Source organism: Strix aluco, chromosome Z, assembly GCF_031877795.1.
Source record: "Strix aluco isolate bStrAlu1 chromosome Z, bStrAlu1.hap1, whole genome shotgun sequence".
Lineage (NCBI taxonomy): Eukaryota > Metazoa > Chordata > Aves > Strigiformes > Strigidae > Strix > Strix aluco.
In genome coordinates, this window is record NC_133971.1 from 86,639,409 (window position 1) to 86,664,654 (window position 25,246).

At 48.1% G+C, this 25,246-nt stretch overlaps 2 protein-coding genes across 3 annotated transcripts in view; one reads left to right on the top strand and one right to left on the bottom strand.

Annotated features, from left to right (window-relative positions):
* On the bottom strand, positions 1-19,383 carry LOC141917952 (myogenesis-regulating glycosidase-like). The gene is made up of 3 exons (XM_074811748.1): positions 19,335-19,383; positions 3,113-3,194; positions 1-2,463 (listed from the first exon to the last, which is right to left on the bottom strand). Exon 3 carries the CDS (start codon positions 2,323-2,325, stop codon positions 229-231), a length of 2,097 nt encoding a protein of 698 aa, XP_074667849.1. The 5' UTR covers positions 2,326-2,463; positions 3,113-3,194; positions 19,335-19,383; the 3' UTR covers positions 1-228.
* The window catches only part of LOC141917954 (uncharacterized), a 17,504-nt gene continuing 2,776 nt past the window's right edge, over positions 10,519-25,246 (top strand). The window contains exons 1-5 of one of the 2 annotated variants that reach the window (XM_074811751.1): positions 10,519-10,925; positions 20,619-21,089; positions 23,684-23,824; positions 24,244-24,312; positions 24,865-24,955. In XM_074811751.1, coding sequence (XP_074667852.1) covers positions 10,778-10,925; positions 20,619-21,089; positions 23,684-23,824; positions 24,244-24,312; positions 24,865-24,955 — 920 coding nt within the window. In that variant the 5' untranslated portion in view covers positions 10,519-10,777. The remainder of the gene's footprint in view (positions 10,926-20,618; positions 21,090-23,683; positions 23,825-24,243; positions 24,313-24,864; positions 24,956-25,246) is intronic. The other variant, XM_074811752.1, reaches the window with a different exon arrangement.

A 25,246-nucleotide genomic window follows, 5' to 3' on the forward strand; every position in this document is an offset into this window, starting at 1 on the left:
TGTTTCTATACATTGTATTTGTCATACCACAATAACAAAGACAGACATTCAATATATTTTAAGAAGTAAGTTATTCTACAGCATTGCCACACAAAACAGAGGTCACAGTGTTTCCTTCAAATTTCATACTGAACCATTTCTACTTTAAAAACTATTAAAATTCCCAGGTCATTGAAGTCATTGATTCATTAATCCCTGAGATCATTGCACAGCTGATGGAGGAGCCTGTTAGGAAACACAGAAGAAATAGGCAACTTCATCAAAGTCAACAGGATAGTCCATGAGCAGCACCGGGGTCTTCTCAAACAACTCCCCCTTGTAGCTGCGCCACTTGCCCGCTGGCAGGTAGACATCACGCTCCTGCTTGCCCATCTCCAGGACAGGTGCCACCATGAGGGTGTCCCCAATGAGGAACTGGGAGTCGATCCTGTGAGTGGCCTCGTCGCGGGGCGAGATCCACCAGATGGGACGGATGATGGGGTCTCCCGTGTCGGTGACCTCCCCAGCCAGCTCCAGCAGCAGCGGGGCCACCAGTGACTCGTGGAGCTCCATGAACTTCTGCGCAATCTCCACCACCTCCTTGTCGTAGAGCCAGGGTGGGATGGAGAACTGCATGGAGGGCATGAAGGCTGACAGCTCCAGCCACCGCACATACAGCTCCCGGTCAGGGATCTCCACCGCCCCGTCTGTCTTGTTGGGGAGGAAGTTTCCTCCAATCATGTCTGGAAGTACAAATGGGTAACCCAGCATGCTGATGGTGAGCACCGTGGGGATGAGAGACTTGAGGCCGAGCTCATAGCCCCAGACAGAGTCACGGTCAATGATGCGGAAGAAGCAGGAGATGTTCTGTGACTGGTAGCCTACCCGCACCTCGGCCAGCTCGTAGAAGGGGATGGCCATCTCTGTGTAGTGCCGTGACCAGATGCTGGGGTCCGAGAGTGGGCGGAAGGTGCTGAACTGCTTGGGCAGGTAACTAGTCTCGCCCGCATCAAACTTGAAGGACGAGATGCCATACTTGTGTCGAAGCTGGCGCAGGTGGCTCTGGAACCAGTCGCAGGCTGCTGGGTTGGTGAAGTCCAGGATGGCCCCGATGCCGTTCCACCACTCCACCATGGCTGGCAGCCGCCCTGATGGCTCCTTGATGAAAAGCTGACGCTCGATTCCCACCCCAAAATTGGAAGAATCTATGTGCATAAAGGGATGAATCCACAGGGTGACCTTAAACCCATCTTCCCTTAATTTTGCAAACATCTCCGTCACATTGGGGAACTTGGCAGGGTCAAAGTCAAAGTCCCCGTAGGCTTGTGTGTACATGTCATCTATTTCAATGTGGCTGCAGTTGAAACCATACTTCTTAATGTTTCCTGCAAAATCCAGGACTTTATCCTGGTTGATATCTTTTTTGTAGAGGGCCCAGGTGGACCAGATGGGGTATCGAAAGGCATTCTCAGCAGGGATCTTGGAGGGCTTGTTGAAGTACCTGCGCACCATGTACTTGTGGATGGAGGTGACATCGGAGCCCACGCAGACCCGGTAGCTGAGCTCGGGAAAGGGCTGCTGCCCCGGTGGCGGCTTGTAGGGCGAGTCCTTGTAGCGGGCCTGGAAGAAGAGGGTGCGCTCGGTGGCATTGAAGCCCAGGTGGAAGGGCACAGAGTCATTGATCTTGATGGCCGCCGCCTTGGAGGAGAGCCAGTAGCGCTCAAGGATGCCACCAAAGCTGTCACGGAAGGAGTAGACGTCGCTTGTGACGTAGGGCACGGGCTCTTGGTAGCCGGCCAGGCGGATGGGCCAGTGCTGGGTGCTCATCTCCGAGCCCCCGTACCAGTGGGCGTCCTCCCAGAACATGGTGTGCTCCACCGCCGGGCCAGCCGCCAGCTCCTCCCAGCGCACGCGGTAGCACATCACCGTGTCCTTGGGCTTCACCGTCTGGATGAAGAAGTTGAGCGGCCCCCTGCCCGACCGCGTGCAGCTCAAAATCTCACCCTCCTTGGAGCACGACTCCAGGTCGAGGCTGCCCGAGCGGAAGGCCAGCCGGAAGACCACCTCCCCGTGCTGGTTCCTGATGACGAAACCGTCCGCCCGCAGGTCCATCAGCTCCGTCTTGAGCCTCTCCGCCTTCCGCAGGGACACCGTGTAGTAGCACCAGGCCACCACCGCAGCAATGAACAGGATGAGGCCCAGCAAGATGGCCCCGAGCGTGGGTCTCAGCTCCTTGGAGGGCTTCTGCTTCACCGGTGTGACATTTCCAGGCAAACACATTTCTTTAGCATCCCCTTTTTGAGTGTTTCCTTGTTTTCCCACGCGGTAGGTAATCTGACTGTCCATGACTCCTCTGAAGCATCAACACCTGGTTAGAAACTTTGCTGCTGAATCTTTTTTCTCCAACTGGTGAACAGAAAATCCACGATGCTGCATGAACACACTCACAGTCTCCTTTCCAATGTCTGGCCACTCACACCTGCACTGTTATTTCATGAAACAGAGGGTTATAAACACCAAAAAACCAATTTTGCTGAGAGCTGTAGCTCCTCTCCTGCCCTTTGCAGCCCTGCAGCTTCCCTGGCCTAGTGGCTCTGGCTTGCTTTGCTCTCTGTGGTGGCAGCCTGTTCACTGGCAGCTGGGCTGAGCTTTTTCGGAGCAGGGCTGTGCCAGTTTTCCCATGACCCTCTCTTGGCTGCAGCCTCACTGCATCCCGCAGAGCAAGGGCGAAGGGATTAAAGTCAGGCCAGAGTCTGGAGGGGAATGGGGCCAGTGAAAGGGGCTGGTACCTGACCATACAAGCTGGACATCACAAGCTGATCTGTTCTTACATTAATGATATACCCTGATGGCTTTCCCTGCCTGTCCACAAGTTCTCTGCATCAAATGCAGGCAGAGAAGTTTTGTGCTGAAATGTCCAGCCTCTGACTGCTGTTCCCCACCACCCGCCAGAGATGCAGCTGGCAAGTGATGTTCTATCTCCCTGCACTTTGCTCCTTCCCCAAGTTGCATGGGGACATGGGGACATGGGGATGCACACCCTTTGTGGCCAGCACTGCACTGCTCTGGGGTGGCTGGGCAGAGCCCTTCAGATGGCAGGGGAAACTGAGGCAGGTAGCTTGAGGCAACTCACTCTGTGCAACCCGGCTCCCAGCTTTCCTCATCACATCCTGGCATCTGTGTGTTCTGACAGGATGAAAATTTGCAGGAGCAGCCTGCATAGAGAGGAGGAAAAAGAGCCAGCTTGTTCATCCAAGCCATGCCCAGCAACACATGCTGGGTGTATTTACCTGTGCCGCCATGACATCAGTATCTAAGTATACAGAGATGATAAGCTGCCCAGGGAGTCATTAAAAATACCAGAGGTCACCACATTTGGGATCGATTGCAGCAGCCTCCCAACCACCCAATGAGCTGCTCGGTCAGTTTTTGTAATGTGTTCTTGGGGTGAGCAAGGCTGTGCCAAGAAAAAGAGCTGGAGTGGATTAAAGTGGTCCTGGGAAAGCCCTGGACAGGTTGGGGGATGAGAGAAGAAAAGTTGCTGCTGCCCCAAAGAGATGGTGATCCGGGACAGGGATGGCTTTGGGGAGCAGGTTTGGTTACACACACGCTCAGGCACCCTGCCAGCCCCGAAGTGTTCAGACCTGGCAGCCTCCCCGGTGCTGACCTTGCTCCTGACATGACTTTGAGGCTCCAGCTTGGGGGGGTTTCCAGCAAAACCCTGGTGTTTTTGCAAAAAACAACCTTTTTGCTTTGAAGATGTTTTTATGTGCTGGGTCAGTCTTCAGTTGCTGCCTTCAGAGCTTTCCTCCTTCCTTCATCCTTTTGCTCTCCCAGTCAGCCTGGAGACAGGACTCTCCTTTAAGATGAGCTCCACCATTTTCAAGGGTGAAAAAACCAGTAAGGGAAAGGGAGAGGGAAATAGGTTTTCCAGGACTTCTGCTTTTTTTTAATATTAAACAACACATTAAAAAAACCCAAAACACAGGGCCATCAGGACTCCAAAATCTCTACAAGAATAACGGATGTGTGGGAAGTTTCCCAGCTTTCTATCCAGTGACTTCTCTCCCAGACAATTGCTGCTTGAAATCCCTCAATTTCCACAGGGGCAGAAGATCAGTGACAGGAAGATGGTATACAAGGGAGTCAGGGTTCCTAGGTCAAGCTGTCCTGTCCCCAGTGCCTTTTGGGTTTTCCTCCCTCCTATGATGTGGTGGGATGCTGCATTGGTACCTCAGCCCTGCCCCTCACAGAGGAGAGGTGAGATGTGGGTGGTCGGAGAGAAGAGCAAGCACTGGCACTTATGGAGGCAAAGCAGGATGAAATTGGGATTCCCAGGATAGATCCTGTCATGGTAAGGGAGTCTCTGAAGCTGCGAACTCCTGCCTTTCAAGGCTTATGTCTCATGGAAGCATTAAACATCCACCGGCTTAGCAGACAGCCTGCTCGGAGCGATGAGAAGGGGTCCTGCTAAGGGGTACACATAGGTGACCCAAAGCCCAGATCCAACCTTTCCCTTGCTCCATCCATGGGGTTATGGCATCACAGTGTCCCTTCCCCATGAATATTTAACCGGTCCTTGCAAAGCCTCTCTGCTCCGGTGACCAGTGAGTACTTCATTAACCCATGCAAAGAGCAATTGCTTCCAAGCAAGGATGGACCGAATGCTCCCATAGCACTCTGAAAGCCAGATGTCCCAGGGATGCAGGCTCAGCTTTATCAGCCCAAATGGATCTGGCCCCATCAGTCCTCCAGGCCTTTCTCCGAAGGGAGCTGGGATTGCTCACCCCAAGAATCTAAGCAGCCCTTAGCATGCACAGATTAAACATTGACCTATCCAGCACCGTGACATGCAGAAAATGAGCTGGGACTTTAGACCCTCTTAAACAGGAGCTAAGCAAGGGTTTTGAGTGATGAAACACATGTCAGCCAGCTTGAAGGGCAGCTACATGCCTAAACCCCTTTGTGCACCTACCCTCAGAGCCTCCTTCCTCCAGTCCAAATCTATCCCCAGCAACCCCCTTGACCTCTTGATACATGTGGCACAAGTTTGTCAGGCCTCAGTTCAGGTCCAAGCTGTGTGGTTCCTTAATCCTTAGACTTTTGCCTTTCCAATGTGTTTACCTGCCTGCTGGTGCACAGAGAGCATCACTTGTCAAATAACCCATCAGGAAACAATTCTGTCTTTAAATAGCTTTCTATATTAAAATTCCTTTTATAACAGGTTATCAGACACTTAGGAGTTGCTATCAAGTGCTCAGAGGGAGAGTATACAACATGTTCTAGCAGAAAGTGCCATAGGTAGCTATAAGTCATGGTCATAAACAATCTATTGCCCTGTCAAACTCTGCAAGAACTGATTAATCATTTACCAAGCCCTTTTTAGACTGTTTCAAATGGGATCTTTTTAACAGAAAACACACCCAAAGCAGAAAGCAGTTCCCATCAGCTCTCATTTCCCATAGCAGCCTGGCACACACAGGCGTCTTATGGGGGATTTATTGCTAAAAGGGCCCCCGGGGAGATTTGCTCACCATTTTTTCTGTGTATAGATGACATGAGAAAAGAGGTAACTGCTATCGCTGCAGCCAAGGAGGGGGAGCAAGGGAGAGCCAAGGTTATCACATGAGCTGCCACAGATTAGCTACAAAGCCAAGAAGGCTTAACACAAGGGGGAAGTGGCTGGGGGATGGATGCAGAGGGTGAAGTGACATTGCCAAGTCTGCAGTTCATGTTGTGCATGCAGGGGCACCAACATCCCTGCCAGCAACACCCAGCACTCAGGGAGCACCTAGAGCAACCCAAGGAGGTGGCCAAGGAGGGACGCAGCCAGAGTCCCTCCTGCGGAGTGGTGCAGGATCCTGCTCCTCCTGGGAGAAAAGCTCCCTTGTGTCCCAAAGCAGGGAGGATATTAGCCACAGCTCTGTGTGTACCTCTCACCCCAGTTCTGGGCTTTGAGCAATTCCTGCTAGCTCTAGCAAGGGCAACAGTGATGGCTGGCCTCATCGCCTCGACCCTTGGCCCGTGGGGATCTCGCCTGGGTCCTTGGGCTGAAACAGCAGTTTGGTTCATATTAACCCTACATCAGAAAGAAGCAGAGTCCAACCTGCCGGGAGGCTTATGTCTGTATCCTGCAGGGATGTACCAGCAGCATGGAGAGACCAGCTCACACTTACCAGACTGCTCTGAGCAGGCTTATTTCTGGCAGCCATGCTGATTTGGGGGTTTCCACACTGCTCCCCATTGCGCCTGATGCCTGGAGGAGTTTTTAGCTCATCTCAGTGTGAAGGTGGCTGTATAGACTCTGCTGGCTTGTGCCTGTACAAAGTGCTGCTGCAAAGCTGGTAATCCCATGCAAGACTGACAGTGCTATAAGCCCCCTGGAGCCATGCAAATCCAGCTCAGGTCTAAAGCAGAAATATTACCTGGGTTTTTTCCTTATCCAGAGGATCCCAGTCTCTCGCTACTGGGAATAAAGTGGAGTTTAGTGCACAGGTCTTTCAGTCCTAGTTGCTATAGAAGCAGGCAGTGGAAAGTCCCACACCTGTCCTATTATACGAACAAACTCCTCCTTCCCAAGCTGGCAGAAAAAAAAACCAACCCTGCAAAATCAACTTTTTCCCCATTTCAGAGCGCTCTCTGACTCCTGGGCCCGCACACAGTATCCATGCGCTGCTGCTCCAAGCTGCAAGTAGTGGCCACAGCATCCTGCTGCACGCTGAGAGCCGCTCTGCTCGCATCCTTGGGCAGGAGCTCCATCTGCCGAGCCAGTGGCCCAGGATGAAACCCAGGGAGTGTTGCCAGGATTGTCCCACGGCTGCGGGGTGACTGGTCATCGGGCATCATCCCCTGGGCAGCACAGAGCCCGTCAGACCCTGTTGCATCAGGATCAGTGCTTGTGAGGAGCACCAGGGAGTTTCTGAGGTGCCTTTCCCTGATGAAGAAGCAAACCAAGCAAAGAGTGATAAGCAAAGCAACAGGCCAGGTGAAAAAAGGTCATGTGCTGCAGCTGCAATCATATGAGCAGGCTAGGGCACAGTGGAAATATAGGAAAAGGGGGAAAAAAAGGGTGCTCTCATCTCAGGCTGCTCTGAATGAAGTCAGCGAGCTGGGCTCATGCCAGGTGAAGGAATAAGCCTGGAAGTGACCTGGTTCTGAGCTGGGCTTTCTCCCACTTAGGCTCAGACCCCTTGGCTTGCCTCAGCACTTATCCAGCTTTGACTAGTGCAATGAAAGCCCATCTTCAAAGCGGATGTGGATGGAGGAATGAATCATGATTAGTGCCAGCCAGCAGCCAGAGGGATGTGATAGGGGTCTTACTACTGAAACTCAGCCTGGTCATAGGTCAGAGACACTTCCCTATTTTTTCAGAAATTACCCCACATGGCTGAAGCTGATCCTTTCACAAGCACTTTGAACCAGGCACCCAGAAGGAAGAACCTGCAAAAGGCCAGACAGCTGAAAAGAAAGCTAATGAGCATTTGCACTTTGCCTGAAGGAGGTTACCCAGGGAGAGGGGAAGATTTCACCCCTAAAATACTGAACAACTGGAGAGCCCCCCCCAGAGACTCAGCCCTCCTCACCCCAGGCACCCAGTGTAAGTTTTGCCATTCCTGTCCTGGGGTGGCACTGAGGGTAGAGGACTGAGCTCAGATTTTAAGATGCTTGCTGATGTCCCCAGTGTCATACAGAGTCTTGCTGGCTCCAAGGCTGGGGTGAAAGCCTAATGGATGGCTGTGCTGTTCCTGAGCATCCCATGGATTTTAGGCTAGTGAAATAGTTGTCCCCACTTGCTCTCCCAGCTGCTGTGTGCCAGAAAGCAGTGCCTGTCCCACACCAGACAGGGTTGCATTTGGGTGTCTGGTGAGTGATCCCTATGTTTGAAGATGTGGTGGGTTATACCATGTCCCCATCAGGAGATGAAGTTTCACCTGATCATTACTTCACTCTCATTAAATTCACCATGAGCTGCAAAATGATGAGAAAAAGCAATGCACTCATCAAACTGATGATGGAGCCAAGAACAAGGCTGCTCCCTGGGTCTCGGGTCAGCAAGGACTAACCGATGTGGAAATTACGTGACTGAGAGCCAGCAATTACAGGACTATCCTGTTCCACGTGGGAGAGACCACAGCTGGAAAGTAGCTTGCTCTCTCCTAGGAGCAGGCCAGGAAAAGCTGTGGAAACAATTTGAAGAAAGCATCCCTATGCATGAGGCTACACAATGACATAAGCAGCCAATGCATCGCAGAAGAATGTGCTTTAAGGCTACAGAGAAATTTTATATGCAAATACTTTCTTGCATATATAAGAAATAAGGCCAAAGTGGTGTCCTGAAACCCTAAAAATCTCAGTGGCTGATGCTCAACTGATTCACTTTGGTCTGTGCTGACACGTCACTTTTAGACTGACCACTTTTCTCCAGGGCTTAAATATGGCATTGGTTTCTGGGTTAGGCTCTCCTCAATCCGGGTGCTAGAAGGGAGTTCAGTGGCAGCCTGAACGTCCTGTATCTCATTAAGGGATTGCCAAAGCCAGAAAAAAAAGGATTTGCCTTTGGATACAGTGTTAAGTTTCATCTTTGGATGGAGCAGATCTCCAGATGAAGCATGTCTCCAGATGGAGTAGACCTCTGGTCCGGTGGCCCATGGCAGGCTGGTGGGCAGCAAGGAGAGCGGGTGGATTCTGTGCTGTGGCATCCCTTGTTACCCTCAATCCCAGCCAGGGGACAGCTGAGCAGAGATGCTTCAAGAATCACATTGGAAGGGAAGCCCCAGCACATGCCCTTTAGAAGAAAAGTTGAATCTGAGCTGCTCATCACACAGAGGCAGGAGATCTGCTAAACATACTGGGATTGGGAAATCCTGAGCTGAAAATGGCAGGAAAAGAGTAGGGGACACACTTACTATTCTCTTAGTTTTCCCTCAGCATCCTCTATGGGTCCCTGCTGGATTCAGGCCTGGGGATAAACCTGTAGGCTGATCCTGCATGGTCCTTCCCACACTAACACTGCAGCAAAGACCCCTGACAGCTGCCCACCTGGCAGGAGGAGGACACCTTCCTTGCACATACAGGGAAAGGATTTCTGAGTGTTAAAAAGCAATTGTGATCCAGTGGATTGGGAGAAAACTGGAATTCAGGAGCTCAGAGACAGACTTCATGGCTTTGGGCAGATCACAGTCTCTACATGCCTCAGTTTCCCTTGTGTGAAATGGATGGAAGGGCCTGGAGGAGAAACACAGCAGATGTAGCACCTCCCAGGGTCAGAGCAATAGCAGGATCCATGGTAAAAGAGCACAGCGACCTTTTCACCCAGATATTTGCTGTGATGCTCTGCATCTGAAGGGGAGACACCTCTACCCTGAGCTCTTACCTCTCCTCCTTCTCCTGTGGGAGAGACACACTCACTCAGTAAACATGGTGGAGAGTGTTTGCACTTTCAATCCCAGTCATGTGGAGAAGAGTTTAACACATATGCTTTTTTAAATTAAAAATGCTTGGTATTTAGTGCAACTTGACATGTTCCCATGGGGAAAAGAAACCAGTAATCCCAAAGAAACTAGTTCTGTGGCATTCTTCTTGAGTACAGTGCTATGAGCAAGCAGGAACAACATTGCCAGGGCAAGAACTTACCCCAACCTTCCCTTTTGTTTGGCCATAGGATATCCTTCACCGAATCCACATCTGCCTGGGAAGAAGCTGGTCTGGTTTGAAGCAAGATCCCCCCTCTGAGAGGGGAAAAGCTGACAGCCATCATCTCAGACAGGAAAAGAGGGAACTGCACCTTTTCAAGGCTCTGACCCGAGCCCATGCCCTTGCACTGATGCTGGTGTTGTGCTGTCTTAATTTGACAGCTTGACCGCTAAATGAAGCAGCTCCCAGCTCTCCAAGCAACTCCTGGTCTCACGGGCAGAGCTGGGAGATGTGACATTGGTGACATCGAGGACTGGATCCCAAAAGTAAAAGTGAAGCCATCACTTTCATGTGTTTTTATGCAAAAGGATTAATGATGTATCTGAGTGAGAATGACCCCAGCAATCAGGTGGGACAGAACAGTGCAGAGAGGATGTGACTGAATGGGAGCATCTCGCTATCAAACTTATAACTCTGGCTTTTCATGATGCTGTTTCACTCAACAGCCTTTGCTGCTGTCCTTGGGGAGGGGTGTGTGGTTTTCCTCCTGTGAAGAGTCCAAACTGATGCATGAAAATTCAAACTCAACTCAAGCAACCCTCAGAGGAAGCATCAGGGCAGACCCACAGTGGGACCCTGCTCCCTGGCCAGAAGCTCAGCTTCCCCTTCCATCACCCTCCAGCTCCAGGACCCTGGCAGATGGTTTTATCTCCGCCATGACCTATAATGGTGCTTAAACTCATGTCAGCAGGAATAATTCTTCCTAAAGAAAAAACGACCCTGTGACGGCACGGCCGAGTGCAAGGTTTCAGCAAGCACATCCCATGCCCCTCCCAGCACTCCTGCCGAACTTTGCCTTTTCTTGCCAGGCCAGCCCCGCATCCTCCTCTGCTCCCAGCCCTGGCGAAGGCAGCCCGCCAGCCTGCTTAGCATTCGGCTCTCACTGCTGGGAGCAACCGCGGCTGCTAAAGAGCCGAGCTCAGTGGCTCCGAGCATCTTGGTCCAGTGTTCCCCCCATCCTGGCTCGTCATATGATTTCTCCTAAGGGATAACCGCTGAGCGGGACCACATCTCCAAGCTGATCCTTTGCTGATAAGACAGCTGCCAAGTCTCCAGCACTAAGACAAAAGAGTTTTTCTCTTCCCAGCAGGTTTTTCTGCTGTGAATGACAGAGGAAGGGGGAAAAGCAAGCTGCCTGGCACTCCTCGTGGGCAAGAGGCTTTGGGGGCTTCTTCCCCCCCCACTGTGGTGGCGGACCATGGAGCTTTTCAGGCTGAGCCTGGGCTGTATTTGTCTCCTTCCTTGGCTTGAGGGTAAGTTTCTCCTCCTTCGGGGTAGCTGGAAAGTGGGAAGTGAACAGCCTCCCAGGTTTTAATCTGCTTTCCTGCTGAAGTGCTGCTTGGGCTGCAAAGCTCTGAACCCACGAGCTGTAAAACAAGTGTCTATGGGCACATTTCAAGGCAGCATTTAAAATGGGATTAAACACAGAGGAACAGGAGAGTGAAGGACAGGCTGGCAAGGTGCTGGGATGGTTTGGCCAGGGACACTGTGGCATCACGCTGTTTGCTTTTATAAAGTGCTTTTAAACTGCTAAGAGTAGCAGATGAATAGTCCTGCTCTGGGGGTGAGTCAGGCACTAAGTGACCTCCTGAGCACTTTGTTTGCTCCTGGCCCCAGCTGCTCCTTCACAGCAGAGGTGAGTGGGCTCAGAGCATGCTGGCAGCATGAGAGAGGGTGGTGGAAGGGGAACAGGACCTCGATGTGTTAGTCTTGCTCCTGTGGCAGTCAGCAGGGAGTGGGATATGCTGGGGAGCTGCAGAGTCTGCACCACTCATCTCCACGGAGCAAACTTGGTAGTGGCTCATGTTAACATTCAGCCGCTTGCTGAGGTCACTTGAATCCTGTATCCTGCCCATACACAGGATTATTTTGAATCCAAGCAGCTTTGTTTTTGACGTGCATGGGTAGATGCGGAAAGCAGAAGTCCTGCTGAGCATCATTGTGCAGAGCCAGAGGTGCTACCCAGGAACAGCTACCCGGGAGCAGTGCTGCCTGTGGTCTCACCCATCCCACCATGGGCAGTGGGCAGCATCTATTTTCTCTAAAAATGGATGGAGTCCCTGAGCTAATACATAATTCCCTTTTATTTTTTTGCCATTGTGCCTGAGATGCCAGGTTGAAAATGACTCATTGAAATAAATCCCTGAAGTGTTTCAAGGCTCATTCCATCCCTGAAGCTGCAAGGACAGCCCTGCAGTGTTACAGGTCACCGGCTCAGAGCTTTTCAAGCTCCCTAGACCAGAGGACTACGACTATTTGGGCTGCACAGCTGGGGTGTTTATTCCTTAAAGACAAACCTCAGACTGGCAGCTCTGACCAGCTACTTTCTGTTCCCTGCTCCACAGACTCTAAGTGCATGTTCCCTGGGCTGCTTTGAGCAGGTAGCCCTCAGTTTGCTCTGCAGCCAGCTCAAAGGAGAGGTTTGTACTCCTACAGATTTGACTTTTGCACCATCTACTGGTTTTTGAACCCCAAATCTTGCCAGTTAAAGTAAACACAGTGAATTGAATCTCTCTGTTTTTAAAGCCCCGGGCTGAAGGTATGTCACTGTACTAGAGAGAGGTAAGGACACATGTGCATCTTTTAAAAGTCACAGGAGATTTTGTTAGGACCTGGAGGCGACACTGTGGTGGGATGCCAGGAGAGCAGAACAACCTTCAGGGTCTTGCTCTTTCACTCTAATACAGATCTTGTCCAGTGTTAGAAGAAAGTGGTTTTTACTGCTGCTGCACAACAGGAGCCCCGTGGCTATGTTTTATTAGTAAATAAAGGAGGATCACAGGACATATCTTTTCCTTTCCAGCAAAATGCTTCTGGTGCAATCGCATGATCAGCCACTGCATTTCAGCAGACCACTAATAAAACCACAACAAGTTTGCAAGGAATTTATCTTTCCAATACCTGGCAATGCCCAAAGCAATCTCAAAGAGCAGAGACCAGACATTTTCTTGCCTGGGGCTGATCTCTCCCTGCAGCAGGCTCTACCCATCCCATTCTGCCTGGGGCAACTGAGAGGTGCTTGCTCTTGAGAGACCTTAGAGGGTTCAGTTTCCTGCTGGAAAAAAATTCCTGGAATTGCCTAAAATGTGGTTTCTTTGGAAAGTCCCTGCAGGCAAGGAAGGAACTGAAATGATTTCTTAAGAAGTCAAGCCTAATGGTACAATGTGTGAGGTACAATGGGTGGGTGGTGGGAAGTCGGGTACCATCAGAATCTGTGCATATACAAGCAAAAAGAAAACTGCTGAAATAATACGGCATTTAACACTGACTCTCGATTCTCATGCACTGAGTGTGAGTCTGGTAGTGGCTCTGCTTGGCATCCTGGTCCAATCTCATATCCCGGGGGCCACTCTCCTCCCCCTCAAGCCCACGTGCAGTGCCGGCTGCTCCCTGACTACTTGTGCCCTGCTCTCCTAAAGCTGCCCTAAGCATCTTGCATTGAAGAGACAGAAAGGCCAAGCTTATCTGATACTTCTCCTCCCCCATATAATTTTCCAGCCTCTAACTATTTTCTGCTTGGGGGATTTCCTGACTCTGGTGTGTTTAACTCTTCAGCAGCTATCAGATCTTTCCCTTGGCTTGTGCAGGCTCTCCCTAGCAGCAAGGATGCACGGCTGCTGGGGTGCAGAGCCACCTCCTGCATGCTGTGAGCCTTCCCTTGGCACCCCTTGTCCCATCTGGGATCAGTCCCTGACCAGTCAGCCCCTGCGCATCCTTTCCAGACCTCTGGATTTTATAGATCTCCATCATATCTCCCTGGAGTCTGGTTTTCCCCACATGCATCAGTTTCATGTTAACTTCACCAACCTCCCCCGCTTCCCATCATTTATCCATGTGTTTTTCCATGCCAAAACCTTTCTTCTTTTCCTGTGGATGCTCTGCTCCCTTGGAGGCCTTTGCTGAGACACTTGGTCAAAAGTGGACCTTGCAGTAACATGGAAAACTATGAAGCCTTGTTGGTCAACCAAGGGTGAGATATTCTTAAGAAAGCAGCAATGGTTGGGAAAAAAACACAGCCCAATGTGATTGCCAGAAGCAACAGCTGGGAACTAGTCTTGGAGAGACATGTGACTAGAAAATAATCCGAGTGCAGACCAAGAAGTATTTGCAATCAGGTACTTGCACTGACAAGTCATTTGCCAGGTAATTACTGGCAGTTACAAGAAGGCTTTGTTGACTTCTCTATAAAAATGACACAGCTTGATAAGAGACGATCTGCTGCTCAAAGTGATGAAAACTGTGCTCCCACAAACCCAGAGCTCCTAGTTGCCAGGTAGCTGCTTACCCAGCTCCAGTTCTGCCTGTTCTGCTGGGCCCAATGGGCGATGCCTGTTTCCTCACCAACAGGGACTCACCAGGCTCCATCTGCCATCATCCTCTCCATAGGTAGATTGGCCACATCCGCTGACCTCTCACGGACATTTGTGTCTCTAAATTTTACATCCAAGTAAGCACAGTCATAGGCTGAGGGAGGACCAGGGCAAGATAAAGCTAATGTTGGTTCTAGTCAACAGTCTGTTTTGCAAAAAAAAACCTAATCTCACCTCCTGCCATGCTGGTCTTGGGCATAAATTCAGGCAAAATAGACAACAGAGTGCAAATCTCTCTGCTTCCCTGTGCATATCTGGACTTTCTGTCTTTGACCAAACACATCTGGGTCACCACACCCCTCCTACGACAGCAAGTGCCTTACAGCTGTTTTTCATTTCTTCATCCCATGGCCCTGGGCTGTTCTCCTGCTCAGGCAGCAGGGAGGGGCTTGCTCCCTTGAATGGAGGGAGATCTTTTCACGAGAAGGAGTTACTGCTGGACTGCACTCAAGTCTGCTCCTGATCACTTATTCAGGGCCTTGTTTGTTGATACCTGAAGCATCTCAAGATGCTTGCTTCAGTTAGATTCCATGTAATGTTCCTAAAGTGATCATACAGGGCAATGTCTTGCACCGAGCTCCATCTGCACAGGGAACCCTCCTGCCTTAACTGGGAGCTTCCCTCTTCTGCTACTGCATCATCTCATTCCTATTTGGTCCTGGCCCTCTGCAGGAGGTGGAAACAGCCTGCCGGCCCCAGGGCAGCTCAGAAACAGCTTCCCCTCCTGTTTAGAATTGACATCATGGCAGGAAATTATAATTTTAGGCCATCACAGTGAATTATGCCTGCTGACATGGCTAGTCACATGGAAGTCCCTTCTGCCTTCATCCAACATCATTCTATACTGCCTGGTTTTGTAGATGTGCCACAAAAACCCAACTCTACATTTAGTCCTGAATTTGAATCCTGGTAAGGGATCTGGATAGAAAATGTGGTAGCTCTGCATTACCAGCACGAGGCCCAGCAGTGAGGACAGGATGGCAGGGGAGGTTAGATGCTGTGCTTTCCTGAAGGGAGAAGGTCCCACAATTAGTACCAGGGTAGGGAGTGGTGGTGGTGCTCAGTGTCTGAGCAGCTAAAGATGGCTTTCCCTACATTGTCTGGTTAAATTTCTCTTCTTTTGGACTCAGGCCATTTCTGGTAGGATCTAGAGTCCGTCATGGCTGCTTTTAGAGCTAGGGCAGAGACCAACATTTCTGGCAGGACAACTTGAGAGTATGGGAGTCTTCTAAACCCTCTTCCCACCTGATGCCCTTTGAACTGCTGCAATAGTCCAACAAGACAAGGGGACCCTAAATCCTGGGAGAACTAATATTCACGGGGAGTTATGCAAGGAGGCAAACATATGTAACGTATATGAGAACAGTGTGGGTCAGTCTCCATGGGTGCATGCTCCATAGAGAAGATATGATCTACTGCAGCAGTGAACAGTGGAGGCAGATTAACCTGAGCAGGAAACTGTCTGGCTTGTTTCACCATAACTCAGGCTATGGTACTGCTGGCACCAAGTTTTCTCAGCCACAGTGCATGTACCCCTAGTGCTGTGCTCATTTTGGGTGGAAGCAGCAGAGACAGCTTGGAGACATTTCTCCAAGCCACTGTTGCCACTGCCTGGGTGACTCGGGATGACCTGCTGTCATACGGTGGTACCCAAGAACAGCCACATTTGGGAGCTCTTCTGAGCCGCGGGATGTCCTCATGAAGCAGTCCCTACAAGGTGCCGTGGCTGCCACAGATGGATGCCAGCCTTCCAGGACAGGTAGAGGCAGGAAAAGGTAAATTCCTGGCTGTGACTCAGCAGTCATCTTCTCCCTACAGAAAACACCTACTTGGCAAGAGAAATTGAGCTAATTGAAGGATTTTTCCAAGAGTCAGGAACCCCACCAGGGACAGCAAAAGAGGCCAAAACAAATGCTGAGGTTCCCAAGTGACCTGGAGTGTTCTGGGAAGCTGTGCTTGCTCAGCTCTGACTTACCCCTTCCCTCCAGAGAGCCTTTAGAGGGAGCAACCCATCCCCAAATGGTTTGCAAATGGATTTGATCAAGACATCACAGGCACTGCTTAGAAACAGCAGAAACTTTCCCAGCCAGACTGGGATCACTGGTAACCAAGGTTTTGCTGGTGGCATTACCTTAATTAGGAATGCTGCATGGTTTTTTCTCCTAATCCTACAAGGAACAGCATGTCCCAAGGGTGTCCATGCTGCAGAGAAGCAGTGGGGGCTATATTTGCTTGCTTTTCTTTCTTGTAAGCAGAGTGGCAGTATCATAGGACAAATGAGCTGACATAACTGCCTTTGCTAGAAATTGTTTATTTTGTTCCTAAAAATACGAAGAGGCCAAAATGTTCAAGCATGAGCAGCTCAAAGCAGGCATCTACTCAGGCTCTATGGGTAAAGCTGGCATTTTCCAGAGACACTGAGTCCCATCCCCAGGGAGTACACTGGGTGCTCTGCTTACTCCAGGTTAACATTCCCAAAATGTTAGGGCTGATGGCCTTATTTGCTGGGCTGCTGGACAGTGGGACTTGGCACTGTTGGGGAAAAAAAGGTCATTTTGCCTCCTGAATAAGGATTCTTGGTGCCTGATGTGTATCCCAAAGTAAATATACTCCAGTTTCATATGTGGGTCTACCCCTTATGACTGTGTGAGGCATGTGCAATGACTGCTGCTGGTTACCTGTAAGTTGCTTACTTAGATAGCAACATCTCAACCTCAGGAAAGCAATAATGTATGGGTAGTGGATGGTGAGCCTGTACAATGGACACAGACTCACATCTTGGTTGGCAAGGATCACATGAAACACCACAAGAAAAATCCCACTGTTGGTAGCCAGCTTTACAGGTAGCTCAGTGTCACTGTCGGTAGAGAAGACACTTGGACCACAGTTCAGAGGAGAAGAATTATGGCCCCAGGTTTGCTGCCACCCCGCCGTGTAATGTTGAACTAAGCAAAGTTTAGCTAGACCTCTGTTCCCAAGCTGTAAAATGGTAGTTATACTTTTGGACCTCAGCTATGGCGTGAAGATAAAAATCTATCAATAACTTGGTGTCATATGCTACTGAGAAGCTATACAAATCTCAAAGGAAAGTTGCAGTGTTGAGGTTCCTCAGATCACGTGTAATTTCCATGGCAGATGGGCTGCCCTGAACCTTCAGTGGGGTGAGTCTCTGCAATGTGAGACCTGAATAAAACCAAGAAAGCTAGTAGAAAGGGTCAGCTCAAAAGTGCAAAAGGCTGGTAGATAACATGGGGGCACATGATACTTGCTGCTAACATGCAGGTAACACAGTGATTCTTTAGAGAGGGATGTATACCACCAGGGACTGTACACAGAGAACAAAACACAAATCTGCTGGCTGGGTTAAACAGCAATCCTCTTCAAAATTTTTTAACAAATGAAACTTTCAAATGGATAATCATTGTCAAGCAAAGAAAAGGAAAAAAGGAAACAAAACGAAACCCAAAAAACAGAGAAGCTGGCATGTTTAATAACAAAACCCATAAAAGAACATATGAGGAAAAGATTTAGAGGAGCTACCTAGAGAACTAGAGTAAAAAACTACAAATAGAAATTTTCAAACATATCTGAAGTAGAAAGTCGGTGGGGGTAAGAAGGCCAATAACTAACTGACATAAATGTAAGGACAACCAAAGCAGGGTAGGGTTGAAAGGCTGAATGGATTATTGATGTGGTGTTCACTTCAAGCATGGTCAGTGAGGTCCTCACACTCTGCAGTCTGAAGATTGTAATCAAACAAATTGTCAACAGATAAAATTTTAGGGGAAAAAAAAGATAAATAATCTGTGGCAAGTGACCAGCCCATATGGCATTCACAATGAGCTACAGGAAAGTAAAGGTGACTTATTTTTAAACTTCTAAGAAGTATGTAAACTATTACCTAAAGCAGCCTCAGCACCAAAGGACTGCATTATATCAATTGTGTTCATCTTAAGAGGGATCATTTCACAGCCTGGGGAAACACAGGTCACTTGGTTTGCTTTCGACATCAGGCAAGTCAGTAGAAACAAAGAACAGAATTTTCAGACACACAGATAAATGCAAGAAAAGTCAGTACAGCTTTTGTAGTGGGAATGCCTGACACCCGCGATGGCATCAGTCAGCACATAAACGTGGTGAGCTGATCTAAACCTTGTGCTTGCATTTGCAACAGGCTTTTGGTAAGATTCTTTCACCAAGGCCCTTAAGAAACTCCATTCTGATGGAGTAAGAGAGACACTTAGCCCACAGGCTGAAACAAAGAGGTGGAATAAGTTGGCAATGATGACAGCAGAGTGGAGGTATCAGCAGATGCCAACAAAGATCAAAAGGGGTGAATAATGAAGTAATTAAGTTTGTTGATGGCACAAAGTTATTAAGAATAACCAAAACTGAAGCTGACTGTGCGGAGCTACAGAAGGAGCTCATGGTATTGGTTGAGGAACAAATTAGTTTTTGAATTTAAGAGTTGAAAAATACAATACAGTGTACATGGGCAAAACCATTTTAACCATAAATACCCAGTGATGCTCTCTTAACTAGTTGATACATTTTAGGAAGGAGGCACTGGCATCCTTGCTGTCTTGAGTGAGCTCTTTACTGATTCTTACCGACTTCCCCTATTAGCAAATGTTAATGCCCAGTGCTGGAGACAGGATACTGGGCTCAGCTGATATTTTATCTCACCCAGCACAGTTCTCATGTTCCTCTGTTCCATGCTTATGCAGCTCTCAAATTATTACTTTGGAAATGCGTTTCTCCCAGTTAAGATAAAGCAAAAAGGTGAGAAACCTGGATTCCAGGTCCTAGAAAAAAACATGATGGGGGGATTGTATCATCCCTTTGGATTTTCTAAAGATTATTGGAGATTACATATGAGGCATTCCTCCTGCCTTTGGAAGCTGGCAGAAACTCAAGCCCAAGGTGCATTAAACACCTTCCCTCCATCCAGCCCTCAATAAGGGGTAAAGCGGACAGGACTCACAAGCTGTCCACAGATCGCCCTGGAATTTAATTTCCATTTAGGCACATTGGCTTGGCAGGAATTGCCTGGATCAGTGGCTACCACAGGTCCACAAAACTCAGTATCCCAGCATGGACACATCCGTCCTCATCTCAGAGCCAGCACAGGATTCATACCATGGTTTCTGGCTGCCTCTCCCCATGCATTCAGGCTGAGCAGAAGGCCACGAGCTGTTTCTGATTTAACAACCTCCAGGCACTATAAATCTAGGAGACCCCTAGAATTTCCCGAGAGAAAACATAAGAGCTCTTTTAAGTTATTGTTCATACCTTTCGTATTGTGTATTGTCTTCTGTTTACACCGTCAATAGTTTTTTCAGGTACTGAGCCAAATCTTGCTGCCAGGGAAAAGTATTGTTCTTTTCTTTGGGAGGGGAAACTGCAGAAATAGTTGTTTAGATAAACATCAGTGTTCTTGTCTAACATCACTTTTCTGTCTCCTCTTCCTTCTCTTGCTCAATACTGTACGCTGATGGGGCTTTTATAACTCTGGCTCCTGGGGAAAAGAGGAAAAAAAAGTCACCACAAAAGCTGGAGTTACCATGTGGCAATTGTAATTAAAATTAAAGGATTTCTTAGAATGTGAAGAAACTTGAAACTTTTATTTCTATCCTGCTGTTTCAGGCATAAAATACACAGCAGAAGGTACACCCGTGTCAGTAACAGATGGTTTAGTATTTAACATTTTGCTCAGGATGTTCACAGGCCACACCTAATGACTTTTTACCAGAAACGAAGGCATTTGTCCAGCTAACAGGATGATATCCATCCCAAGTTATCAGAGATGTTGAGACCCATTGCTATTAAAACATCAGGCAATTACAGAAACTGCTTCAAATTGTGTGTTTGCTGTGGGTCAGCTGTAATGTCTCTCTCTTACAAAGCGATCCTTAAAAATGGTACCTTCATGCCTGGGGAAGCACAGACCAATGTCAGGTGTGCTAAATTCAAGTTTATTTCAATACTTACATGAGCTGTGTCAGCCAAGTACTTCCAGACTTCTGATGGGGTATGGTTTTATCCCAGAATTGCTGTAATATCACCAGAAGCTACTTAATGGAAGCAGTAGCCCAAGGTGGCCTAATTTTCCCCAGATGAATAGCAGCTGAGGAATTCAGGGGTTTCAATTGATTTTTATATGAAAGATTTGATCCAGACAGGGGCAAAAAAACCCCAAGCCATCTAATTATTTTGGAGGGAGGGAAGGATGGGTACCTATTTAAAGCTATAACCAGTTGAAATATTGAATTAAATATATATAGGCAGATATTTCCTAACAGTACAACTTTTCAAAGATGGTGAGTTTTTGCCCATTAGCTACATGGGTTACTTATGTCATTGTTATTTTTCTCTAGTATTGCTCCTGGCTATTTGCACACCCTGTATTTTAAAGAAATGTCATTCTGGGGAATTAGGAAGCTGTGGGAACTGTTCATCTAGGCATGCCCATCCAGGAAAGGACTGGCGGGTTACGTCTCCCCTTCCCCAGGGCATTTACAATGTCTCAGAAGATGCATTTGCCTCACACATGCACATGCTCTGATTGTACTGCAGTAGCAGAGGGACAAGGCTTCCTCATAAGGAACACCCGGCTGGAAAAGTGCATTCGTGTCTCCCACCACGAGACCAACCGCATCAGCCTGACTGACTGCAAGGTGCAGTCCCAGCAGCAGCAGTGGAGCTGGGACCCCGCCACCAGGACCATCATCAGCCTTCGAACAAAGCAGTGTTTGTCAGCCCACAAGACACGGGAGTATGCCCTGGTCAAGATGGAGCCCTGTGGGGACTGGGAACACCAAGCGTGGTCCTGCAGCAAGAAGGGACACTTGACTCTGCAGAGCTTGAGCTTCCACCTCAGCGCCAAGGAAGGAGGCCACGAGCTCTTTGTCTCAAGGGAGAAGGGCAAATTCAGCAGGTGGAAGACTTTAGCAAATGAAACCATCTGTGCTGCTGCCCGGACAGCAGCTCCGAGGCCCAGAAAACCAACACAACAAGCTGTAGAGACACATGTGTGGATCTATGAAAGTAAGATGAGGTAGATTTAGCATCAGACAACATCTAACCTTACATGTCATCCAAGCCACCTAACACCAGGCTTGCATCCATCATTCTAACTCATGTTCACTTCAGCCCCATCTGGAGAGATACCAAATGGCTCCAGGTCAGCCCAGCTACTTGATACCACTCATTTTCAGTAGTTGCTGTTCAGTGTTTTCTGGAAAACATGCAAGACCTTACAGGATCAGGTCTCTAAACCTCAGCTGCATTTCTGATGACAGGCAAAAGTCAAGTATTTTGGAAAGTTCACCTGTATTGGTGCCCAGAGCTAAGAATAGATGGAATTGCTTGAGCCTCCCAAGTCCAAAACAACCAAGGAAGTCCCATAAAGTCAGGTGCTTAAGATTTTGAAGTGGTTTTTGGTACTTTGTACTTTGGATGTCATTTTTGGTAACAAGAAAACAGGAGGCAACTGAGAGCCTCTTTTAAACTTGTATGAATTATTGAGAAGCAGCTACACTTGAGATGAGAAATTGTTGTTTCAGTTTCTAAGCAACACACTATAGTTATTTCCTGACAGACCCCAACAGTGCACCTATCACTAATGAAACCACAGTTCTAACCTTCTTCCCATGCTCTCATGATCCTCAGAAGTGAACCTCGCTCCTGGTGCCTGATGTAACCATAAAGAGATTAGTGAATACAGCAAGTAGTGGGAGGTAGTTAAAACGCTGCCCTCCCTTTGCTTAAAAAAACCCTAGAACATGACATCAAAAGTTATAAAAAATCTGGTTTATATTATCAGTTTTATGGCCTTGGCCTCTGCTAAAAAGAATCTAATGTTTGCCTTTATGAGTCTTCACTATCCTCTGCCTAGACTGGGCACAAAAAGGGCAGAAACCCTGGTCCTCTCAGAGTTTTATGTGTTGGACACCAGGCTAACAGACATCAGGCATAGTCATTGCACCAGGATGTGACTGTCATCATTTGTCAGATGTCCAGTGAAGCCCATTGCTGACCACTGATAAATCATGGTGCTATCTGTTTCCCTCTTTCATTTAGTCCCTTATGAAAAGGAAGGTGGTTTCAGGACTTTTCTTGTGAAGTTGTGTGCAGCACTGAGATCTGAAAATCACACTCAATTCCTCCCCTTGTCCTCTTCTCCTCTCCCTTCTTCCACTCCAAGGACCAGAAAAGAGCTGGCATTTGTAATGACTCTTCTGTGTCCACTCTGTAGGTGATGAGGTTCCCAACCTTCCTCAGGGAAAGTTATTTCCTTTACATGAGGTTATTCCTTATTTTAAGGCTTGATGGGTCCAACAAGATTTTCAGCTTTGCAGAAATGAGTAAAGAGAAAAAGTGATGAATCTGGTTGGCATAAGTAAATGGATTATGAGTATAACCTTTTGACACAAGGAGGCTTTATCTAATTTGAAATTAAAAGACATACAATAGCTTTTTTGGCTATTACATGCAGGTAAGATGGCCTTTTTACCGAGGCTTTTAATTAACCAACTAGAAGGTTAACATGTAGTTACCACAGTAGTCACAAGTGTTAATGTTTGTTTAATATGAAGGTAAATACAGCCAATACAAATTAGATACCATAACAAGCTAGTTAAATATAGGCTAGGAAATGCGTGGAACATTTAAGATATGGGAAAAAGTCATGTGAAAAGGACGTTTGCATTCCCCAAGGCAATGTTCCTGGCAGCCCAGGGCTGCCTCCGAGCCAGGCTCCCCAAATAAGGCTGGGAGGGTAAACACAGAGCAGGCTTTGAATCAGGTTGTGCCAGTTAGTGTGTCTTGTGCAAACTGATAATTTTCCTGTCAACCCAGGGTTCAGAGTCTACTGGAGGGAGACTCTGACTACTCAGTAACAACATCAAAGTCCTGCGTATTTGTTTAGGCCTTTCTTATCCAAGTTTCAGTTGACCATTGACAGACAGCTTTCACTTCAGTGGGTTATTTTCTCAATAAATTACACCCCTATACCTGTGGATGCTCGTGTGACAGGGATGGGGTTGGGATAAGCAGCAGGGAGCCCTGCAGACATGGGTTTCTTGATCTTGCCATATGCATCAGTGCAGGAGAGGGGTGACTATTGCTGCCACAAGATTTCCCACAACCTCCCCTCTAGCAGTAGTTGCTACCCCACATACCCTACTTCTGCAGTAAGACTGGCAAGGCAAAGGATGCCACTGAACTTTGCAAGAGATATGGAATATTTATCACCCTTTTCATCCCATTTCGTCATCTACTGAGTTGGCAATACCTGTGATGCTTCCATTTGCCTCTCCCTCACACTTCGTCCTTTAACAGCTGGTGTTGCACTTATACTTTTCAGACCAATGACCTTATTTAACACCAGAAAACAAGCTCTGCTTTGGCTGTGGCTTCCATCTTGAGTGGTTCATTTCATCTTTGAAATCTGTGAGAATAGAAGGCCCCTGATGCACAGGAGGTGATCGCTATTGCACCATGTCTTGTTCATCTTGTGGAGTAGAGGACTAACACAGCAGGGCTGGGTTCCCTTCCCTTGCTGGGCACTGACCATATCCAGGTTTCTGTACAAAATGTAAATGATAATCACACACATCTTTGCTTTATTTCCTTCCAAGCTAAAACCATTGATTCATCAAAGATCGATGCCATGGACAGAGAAACTTCTGTGAGCTTGACTGACCCACCTCTGGCAAACAAATTTAACAGCACAGTGTCTCCAGCAAAGACCAAACAGGCATACCTCCCAGCAAATGAGGGTAAGCACTTTTCTGAATGCATATGCAAGAATAGCAGGAAGGAAAGTATGGGAGGCATCTAGAGGTTACTCAGGTATTTTCAGTGGTGGTAAGTACCTGAGTACTTTTGAAGAATTTCCATGTGTACCACTGAGTGGTTCAAGGCTTTGCTTTCACACATGTTGCGATGCTTACCTTGACGAGCAGTTCAGTGATACGGCCATAGTCTTAATATGGAGGCACAGCCATCAGATGTTCTAGGAGCAGAAAATTATCTGTGGCTGGGGAACGTTGAGGAACAAGAAAGTTTTCTTTTCCCTTTTCCCTTTCAGCTCCATACAAAGGGGATTTGTAGTTACAGTGCCCCAGGATGAAGTTGGAGTTTCCTTCGGTCCAACAGCGGAAGCTGCTAATCTGAGTCTCTCTGCTTCTTCCCCTAGATGCATCCCACAATCACTCTAAAAAGCACCATGGAAATCGAGGGAAAAATGCTGGGGCCAGGCTTGCAGGTAGGTCTGGGGATCAACCAAAGGAAGAATAGAACGAGTGGATGAAGGTTCATCAGTGCACCTGACCTTCCCATCAATGCAAAGTTACATTCCCCTTCATCCCGAGGATGCTTGGTAGGGAATAAGGGCACCAAATTACCTGTCAGAAAAACTCCTCTTAAAGATTAAACAAATCTTCCCAGGCCTGGAGTACAAAAGTGACTAAAAACATGCAAATGCTTTGTCCCAGCTCACCAGGAGAAATAGATACCCACTAGAACTGGTGCCTTCCCCCAGCTCTTCTTATTTCATATCACAGAGCTGCAGAGTGGAGAAGCATGAATAGTTACTGTCTTCCTAGCAAGAAAGAAAACTTTTTTGTGGCCATTTTCAATAGAGGGATGCTGTGCAGTGTAAAGCAGCTGTAAGATGTTGATCTTATGGACAAAGCACTTTTCCTGTTATCTGCTAGTCTTTAGGGACATTACAGGTGTTTTTTGATGCAATCGTGGCTATTGCATAAGAATGGGGATAGATACAGCAAATGCATGATGGTTTTTTATACCCTTTCAGGCACCAACTGGAAAACAGCCATGCTGGTCCTCAGCCCCTTGGCATTCATACTGGGATTAATAATACTGACACTCAATGTTCATTACAACAAGTAAGTGAGATTCAGGTTCATTCAGTTTGCCACTTCCCTGTCCAGCATTTCAAAACAAGTCTTGATCTTGTCACCCTTCCCTATCCCCCACCTGAAGTGTCTGGCTCTGAGCAGATGGGTCTGCTCACCCATGATGTAACCCTTGATGATTTCTCCTCTCTGACACCCTGTTGCTCCCTCCCACTCACTAACCCGTCCAAATGCAGCTGCTAATGTTGGCTCCTGCTCTACTACACACCTCGCACAGTCTCTGAAGGTTTAGGGAATGTGGGCACTATGGTTGCAGAACCA

Bases quoted from the DNA above. Each gene is read 5' to 3' on its own strand.
- LOC141917952 (XM_074811748.1), bottom strand. From the start codon at position 2,325: ATGGACAGTCAGATTACCTACCGCGTGGGAAAACAAGGAAACACTCAA.